We start from the raw sequence: 8,503 nt of genomic DNA, 5'->3' as shown, positions 1-8,503 counted from the left end.
ACACTGGTTGTGCGATAACTAAATGGCATATTCTGCATGAAAGTAAATTAGTGTTTTATTTTTTGGGTAATATTATTCTTGAAAAGATATACATGCTTTTTATTATAGAGTTGAGGTAGACTCAGTAGTCAGCACTCGGCATTAAATTTTACTAATTGGGAGTGCACTGCCTACTTAGATCTGTAAGTGTTTGGATATAATATGTAATCTTTTGTTATTCGCTTGAAATCCCTCCAAAACAGTGAGTTGTCTTGTCAATTCTATTCAACAAACACTGGCTCTTCTGCTCCTGCAACAATCATATCAAGTATATCAAAAGGTTACGGTATCTTACAATCTTGCCTCAAATTGTATATACTCCAAATAGATTTTCAAAAGAAACAGAATGCGTGTAAACGGTGTAAATAAAACAAATATAAAATACTAAAGATAAATATGCTGTAAAAGTATTATTTATTGGCAATGTCTATATAAATATGAAAACAATGGTCTTAAGTTCGCATCATTATGGACAATAAGTTCTTATCTCTCTCTTTCATACAATACAAGTGAAACATGAATTCCTAGGTCTCATGTATCTTGTATACATCAACTATTTCAAGATGTAACAATAAATGTAAATGATAGCTGGTTTATGGTTTATGAAGAAAAAATTCAATCTGTAAAGAACAAACAATTGAACCGGAAATTAGACATATTTTGTCTAAATTAAATCACACTTTGAATTGTACTTTATCAAAATAAATGATGAACCTGAATGAAACATCAAACCATGTCTCTTTGTGTGATTATTGACTTTTGCCAGCTCTATCTTAACTTGCAAAAGAACCATAAAATTATCAGTAGTAATCATAATTATCTTCATGAAATATCTGCATTATTTTCCTAGCAAATATTCAAGAAAAAGCTACACCAGTAATCCTTTTGATGTTTGTACTGGAAAATAAATATCCAGGAAAATACAATAAATTCAACTTGAATTTAAGTATAAAAATTTCACTTGACAAATTGTAAATCCTACTCAAAACAACTCTTTAAAAGTTTGCTTAAATTCTTTTGACTAACCACATTAAATTGCTTTGGTCTAGTTTGATTCATGATACACTCAGTTATTTCATAAATCTGAAATGCTTGTATAATATCTCTGTCAATAATATTCCATAGATATATAAGCTTTCATAACCCTGGACATTGCTACTCATTGCTTTATATAACAATGCAAATTTAGTGTGCTAACTTCAGTTTTGGTTTCATGTCCCAAATCTACGTAGCTTACAAAGGCCTATCCCTCTTTCTATGCAAAGAAACTGTTATTTCTTGAATAATTATCATCAAAATAATTTCTCCTCAACTCAATTATTTCTTTCCGTTCTCCTTGTCCTTGACAAGTATAACACAATGAATTTTATACCTTTTTTTCATACAAGTCTTGTCGCGTTCTGTTATCTATACAGCGACCTCACAATATGCAAAATTTATGCAAATGAACATTTAACCACGTGAAGCTGAAGGTTTTCTTCACTTTCATTTTTACATTTTAGATAATTGGTTCAGAAAACCTTTTAAAACAATATCTAAGCACACTTACTTCTTTGGCAGGAACTACGAACTTTGTTTACACAATATTATTTGGACAAGCTTCATCCTAGCCGGAATCTGCTACTTTTAGGAGAAATTTCAGGCCCTCGGTCGAAACTTGTTGCTCGATGTTTTATGACATGTTTCGAAGCTGAAATTTTAGGCCGAAACCGATTTTTACCTATGAACATATATTATGGTATCTGCAACAAATAAATAGTTTCGATCATCGAAACATCCTCCCGCCCCACCGGATGAGGAGACTTTTTGAAAACTTGAAATTTCTCAAACAAATATCTATCACATGACATACAAATGAATAAATACATGTATATCATATCAATAATTTTCAATGAATTGAGCTCAAATGAAAGTTCAGTCTCAAAGTCTTTAATTTAGTCACTATAACCTTCTGTTGGGTAGATGACCGCTAGTTTTGTAATGGGTCTACGATACTCTCCGGAAACAGTTTTTAGCTTCACATTTCGAACTTTACCATCAGGTCCCGGATAAACCTGAATGATTCTTGCTATAGTCCACTTTCCACGGATTGCATTGCTCTCTGCAGTCATTACAACGTCACCAACTCTAACGTTCCTTCGATCTGTGTTCCACTTTCTACATGGTACTAACAGTGGTAGGACGTTTTGAGACCACTGCTTCCAAAAAGAATCCACTATTAGCTGAACGAATTCTACGCGATCGCGAGGATTCTTGGTTTGCTTAAATGGACCCTGTGGGATATTTCTAGAAGACCTGCCTAACAACATATCATTTGGACACAAATAATTTCCATCATCTGGGTCATTGCATTTCCGTCCTATCGGTCTCTCATTCATAAGGTTAGCTACTTCAAGAAAGCATGTATACAACTCAAATGGTGTGAGCACTTGCTCACCAATTGCTTTCTTGATTGATATTTTGGCACTTTTAACAAGAGATTCAGCGCACCCATTTTGGTGGGGTGCATTAGGGGTGATGAACTTCCACTGTATCCCCTTATCTGCACAGAAATCTTTGAGCTCATCTTCACTCCATCCCGATATCATCTCGCGAAGTTCGCGTTGAGCTCCCACAAATTGCGTTCCATTGTCGCTAAGGATCTGAGCTGGTCGTCCCCTCACTGATAAGAATCTCCTTAGGACTTGGAGAAATTCCATTGTTGAACAGTCAGTTGCCATTTCCAGATGAACGGCACGCGTATTTAGACATGTAAAGATTACGCCATAATGCTTGGCCCTCTTATTACGACCAACCTTTACTTGAAAGGGGCCAAAATAGTCACAGGAGGTGTAATGAAATGGTGGAGTGTGAGGTGCGACACGATTACTAGGTAAATCAGCCATCTTCTGGGTCTCACGCTTGCATTCTGTTGACCTGCATTTAACACAGCGATGCTTGACGGTTTTCGCCAAACGATGTCCTTGTAAGATCCAAAACTTGCGTCTCGCCTTGGCGGTTGTCGTCTCAACACCTGGGTGTCCAATCTCATGAACGTGACGTGTGAAAAGTAGAGCTATGTGATGGGAACCTGGGAGTAGAGCTGGATGTCTAGATTCATATGATGTCACTAAGTTCTCAACTCTTCCTCCTACTCTGATTACTCCTTCGTTATCAATGAAAGGAGTAAGGGTTCTGAACTCTCCTCTCTCAAATCTGCTTTTCAGACCCTTTTGCGCTTCCTTTGTCCAATATAGCTCAGCTTTCTCCAACTCTGCTGGGGCTAATGTCACATCAGCTTCTGGCATGGATTCTTTCTTGAGCTTTGACTTGAGAATCCGTACAAATCTGAGAACGTAGGCAGTCACTCTGACTAACTTTCGCCAACTTGAGAAATGTTCAGATTCGATGGGGGCAATTGATGTGCTGTTGACAACTAACACTGTCTGATTAATCTTTCGTCTCTCTAGATTCTCAAGACTCTGGTCGATTTTCACCTTGTCTACTGGCCACTCTGTTTCGTCGAGATGCAGGAATCTAGGACCGCACTTCCATTCTTTCATAAGGTCGTTTACTGCGATTCCTCTTGACACTTTGTCTGCTGTGTTATCTTCACCAGGTATATGTTTCCAGCTTGAGGGGTCAGTGAGAGTCTGAATCTCCCCTATTCTACTTGACACAAAAGGCTTATATATCCTGGCCGAAGACTTGATCCACTGTAGAGTTATCATGCTGTCCGTGAAGAACATTACTTTCTCAACTTCTAATCTCATCTCTTCAGTGATCGACTTGTACAGTCTGGCAGCTAACACGGCAGCCTGTAGCTCCAATCTGGGTATTGTCAATGTCTTTAACGGTGCTACCTTTGACTTGGATGCAACAAAGCGAGTCTCGAACTTGCCATCTCCGGTTTGCCACCTTAGATACGCACATGCACCATAAGCATTTTCTGATGCATCAGAGAAAATGCACAACACTGGTTTACCTTGAGCTTCAGGAGGTGTTAGACATCTTTCGAGAGATACTTCATTCAATCCTTTCATTTCCTCGAACAGAAGCCTCCAGTCCGCATCTTCTTCTTCAGTAAGAGGATCGTCCCAGTTGTAGCCTCTTTGCCACAATTTCTGCATCCCTATCTTGGCTCTTACAATCACTGGGGCAGCAAATCCTAGGGGGTCATATATGTGGGCGATTTGACCTAGGATTTTCCTCTTGGTTAATCTTTCTTGACTCTCTCCATCTAATCTTGAATTCAATACACTGTCTCTCAGCTTTACTTTGTAAGAGAAGGTGTCATTTTCTCTGTCCCAAACTACTCCTAGGACCTTCTCCTCAGCTATGTCATCTAGTAATTTCATCTTTCCTTGGGTGAGGTCTCCCACATCAGATTCATTGGAAATCCACCCTTTGACTTTGAAGCCTCCGTCATTTAACACTTCATCTATCTCAGCACTAAGTTTCCTGGCTTCATCTACAGTCTGTACAGAGTCGCATATGTCATCCATATACACATTCCTTTTCAAAACAGAAGCAGCATGAGGATGTGTACACTCTCCTTGTTCTGCTGTAAGCTTCAGAGCAATCTGGGCGATTGCAGGGGCTGGTTTGTCACCGAAAGTGACAACCTTCATCATGTAGACATCAGGTTCTCTGTTTCCATCCATGTCTCTCCATAAGAACCTATGGACATGTTGATCTCTTTCAGGGATTGACACACGATGGTACATCTTGGAGATGTCCCCACACAAGGCCACTTCATTTTCCCTGAATCTCAGGAGCACTCCGACCAAACTGTTCAAGAGATCAGGACCTTTCATCCAGTATTCATTTAATCGATGACCTTGGTAAGATGCAGAAGAATTAAAAACAATTCTGATAGGGGTGCTCTTTTTTTCTGGTCTTACAACAGCATGATGTGATATGTAATGAACTGGTCCTTCATACTTCTCGATGTCTGCTGCTGTGAGTTTCTTAGCAAACCCCATTTCTTCCAGTTCATGGATTTGCTTGTTGTACGCTTCCGCGTGCTCTGGGTTTCTATATAGTCGTTTTTCAGTTGACTCAAGGATTTTCACTGCTTGACTCTTATTATCTGGGAGTTCATTAGGATCCCTTTGCCATGGATAGCCAATTTCCCACTGCTTTCCTTTCTTCTGTGAAGAAGCTCTGATGATCTCTTCCTCTTTCTGTTCATCAATGGTTAACTTAGTCTCTTGGCACTGACAACTTACACCTTGAGATTCCATTCGCCAAAACTCTGACAAGTCTGGACTCTGAACTGCTACATGAAGGACATTGACACATGTGGTTCGCTTCTCTGTGCCACCAAAGATCACCCATCCTAATGGAGTCTTTCTTGCTATGAAGTTACCTCTCTTCTTTAGTTTACCACCTACTATGTATTTTGGATGATCTATTCCAATCAAGATCTCCACTGGCCCACTATCTCTGTTCAGGTTAGGGATATTAAATTGATCTGCGAGGTCTTTCAGATTAACAGCTTCTTCCTCTGTTATTGAAGGGACGCCGACAACTTCAATCATCTGGTGTTTCTTGGTTGTGTTTGCTTCTCTAATCGGCACTCTATATCTGAAAGTTTCCAACTCTTCTTCAATGTCGCCAAGCTTTTTGATTGTGATGCTCGTTTTGGTGCCTTTCAAGTGGAGTCTCTCGGCGAGTGAATTTTTGATCAAACTAACTTGTGAGCCGCTATCTAACAGGACGTTTGCTCTAGTATCACTGTCAACGTCTATGGATAAGATTGGCAGCAACGATGCTCCAACTGTAGTCGCAACGTTAATGTCATTTTTACCGCTCTCATTTTCCATCTGTTGACTGGCTTCAAAGTGCAACAAAGGATGGTGATAGTAAGTGCACCCTTGCTCTGGACATTTCTGCCTTCTCCTACAGTTTGCCATGTAGTGGTTTTTCCCTGCTTTCTTTAGGCAGCTAAAGCAGCATCTATTCTCCTTGAAGAACTTCAGTCTTTCTGGGGCAGCCATAGAGATTATACGCTTACACTGATCTACCCAGTGCTCATCAGTCTTGCAATGCCAGCAGCGATGTTGTCTCTGAGCTCTGTCTCGTGGCTGCTCTTCATGGTATCTAACACTATGGTCTGGTTTGCTCTTTTCTTTGTATGACAAATGATGAACATTTGCTGACTTTCCTTCACTTTGCATCTGTGATCTCAATGGTGCTGACGCTCTCATCCTAGCTTTCATTTCCAGGTTCAGCCATGTCAACAAAGTTTCAAAGCTTGCAGCTTGCTTCTCTGATTCTTGGTATCTAAACCAATTCTTCCTATCAACAGCGCACATTTTTCTCTCTATGGTTGCTAACATGTGACTGTTGTCCATGTCACCCTTCTTTCCTACTAGCTTAAGGATGTTATAGCTTCTTCTAACAAGGTTGACAAACTCACAAAATTTGTTGTCTTCGTTCTCTTTCAGTGGTTTGAATTTGCTCAGGTCGTTGATTATTGTATCTGCAACAATTCTAGCATCTCCATACATGGAATCTAATAGATCCCAGGCAGCATCATAATCCTGACCTATGCCTTGGATTAATTCGTGTGCACGGCCAACGAGACAGCTTCTCAGGATTGTCATTGCATCACGTTTTCCATAACGCGAATCAACCATGTGAACGAAGTCTGACTTGAATATCTCATAGTCCCGAACATCTCCAGCAAACTTGGGTAACTTCGGCTTCTCCACCTTAAAATTGCATCTAGCATCTGACATACCTGGAGAAGTGTCTCGGTTCTGTAGTGGAGGGGGATACAAGATTGCCGATTCTGGAAGTATAGGAGACCCTCCCTGCATTGGCGGCATCTCTAACTGTGGTAGTATTTGTTCTGTTGGCGTCTTGATTCCTGAGCTGGTTTGAGAACAGTAATCTGTAACCTCTATCTCCAGTTTCAGGAATTCTTTCTGGCAATCATCCATCCACTGTTCCTCTATCTCAAACTCAGCATCATCATCAATAGTCATAGTAAAGTTCTCATGGGCTTCTTGTAGGTCTCCATATGCTTGCTCAAACTTGCTGTATGCAGACTGAATTTCTGGCACTTCTCTGTTATTGTTAAGCAAGATCTGAAGACCGTTACTGTGCCTGGTAAGCCTGGCCTTCGCTCCCCTTCTCTTGAGTTTCAGCGACTTCTTGTCCTCCGCCATCGTAGTAACAACTCAGCGAAGTTCCACCAGAAATTGAATAGTATGGTTTATGGTTTATGAAGAAAAAATTCAATCTGTAAAGAACAAACAATTGAACCGGAAATTAGACATATTTTGTCTAAATTAAATCACACTTTGAATTGTACTTTATCAAAATAAATGATGAACCTGAATGAAACATCAAACCATGTCTCTTTGTGTGATTATTGACTTTTGCCAGCTCTATCTTAACTTGCAAAAGAACCATAAAATTATCAGTAGTAATCATAATTATCTTCATGAAATATCTGCATTATTTTCCTAGCAAATATTCAAGAAAAAGCTACACCAGTAATCCTTTTGATGTTTGTACTGGAAAATAAATATCCAGGAAAATACAATAAATTCAACTTGAATTTAAGTATAAAAATTTCACTTGACAAATTGTAAATCCTACTCAAAACAACTCTTTAAAAGTTTGCTTAAATTCTTTTGACTAACCACATTAAATTGCTTTGGTCTAGTTTGATTCATGATACACTCAGTTATTTCATAAATCTGAAATGCTTGTATAATATCTCTGTCAATAATATTCCATAGATATATAAGCTTTCATAACCCTGGACATTGCTACTCATTGCTTTATATAACAATGCAAATTTAGTGTGCTAACTTCAGTTTTGGTTTCATGTCCCAAATCTACGTAGCTTACAAAGGCCTATCCCTCTTTCTATGCAAAGAAACTGTTATTTCTTGAATAATTATCATCAAAATAATTTCTCCTCAACTCAATTATTTCTTTCCGTTCTCCTTGTCCTTGACAAGTATAACACAATGAATTTTATACCTTTTTTTCATACAAGTCTTGTCGCGTTCTGTTATCTATACAGCGACCTCACAATATGCAAAATTTATGCAAATGAACATTTAACCACGTGAAGCTGAAGGTTTTCTTCACTTTCATTTTTACATTTTAGATAATTGGTTCAGAAAACCTTTTAAAACAATATCTAAGCACACTTACTTCTTTGGCAGGAACTACGAACTTTGTTTACACAATATTATTTGGACAAGCTTCATCCTAGCCGGAATCTGCTACTTTTAGGAGAAATTTCAGGCCCTCGGTCGAAACTTGTTGCTCGATGTTTTATGACATGTTTCGAAGCTGAAATTTTAGGCCGAAACCGATTTTTACCTATGAACATATATTATGGTATCTGCAACAAATAAATAGTTTCGATCATCGAAACAATAGCAATGCAGTTTAGGCCTGAGTAAATCCACGTAACAGTTTCAGTGGAATTCGTTAAAAAAATTACAACGTGATT

General features: G+C 38.8%; 1 protein-coding gene across 1 annotated transcript; it reads right to left on the bottom strand.

Annotated features, from left to right (window-relative positions):
• Nucleotides 1–1,973: 1,973 nt before the first annotated feature.
• Nucleotides 1,974–6,854, bottom strand: LOC121406824. Its single transcript, XM_041597693.1, has one exon. The coding sequence runs from the start codon at nt 6,852–6,854 to the stop codon at nt 1,974–1,976; it is 4,881 nt and encodes a 1,626-aa protein (XP_041453627.1).
• Between the last annotated feature and the right edge of the window lie 1,649 nt (nt 6,855–8,503).

Source organism: Lytechinus variegatus, chromosome 2 (assembly GCF_018143015.1).
Source record: "Lytechinus variegatus isolate NC3 chromosome 2, Lvar_3.0, whole genome shotgun sequence".
Classification (NCBI taxonomy): Eukaryota; Metazoa; Echinodermata; class Echinoidea; order Temnopleuroida; family Toxopneustidae; genus Lytechinus; species Lytechinus variegatus.
Note: the sequence above shows the minus strand (reverse complement) of the source record. Positions and strands in the feature narration are given on the sequence as shown.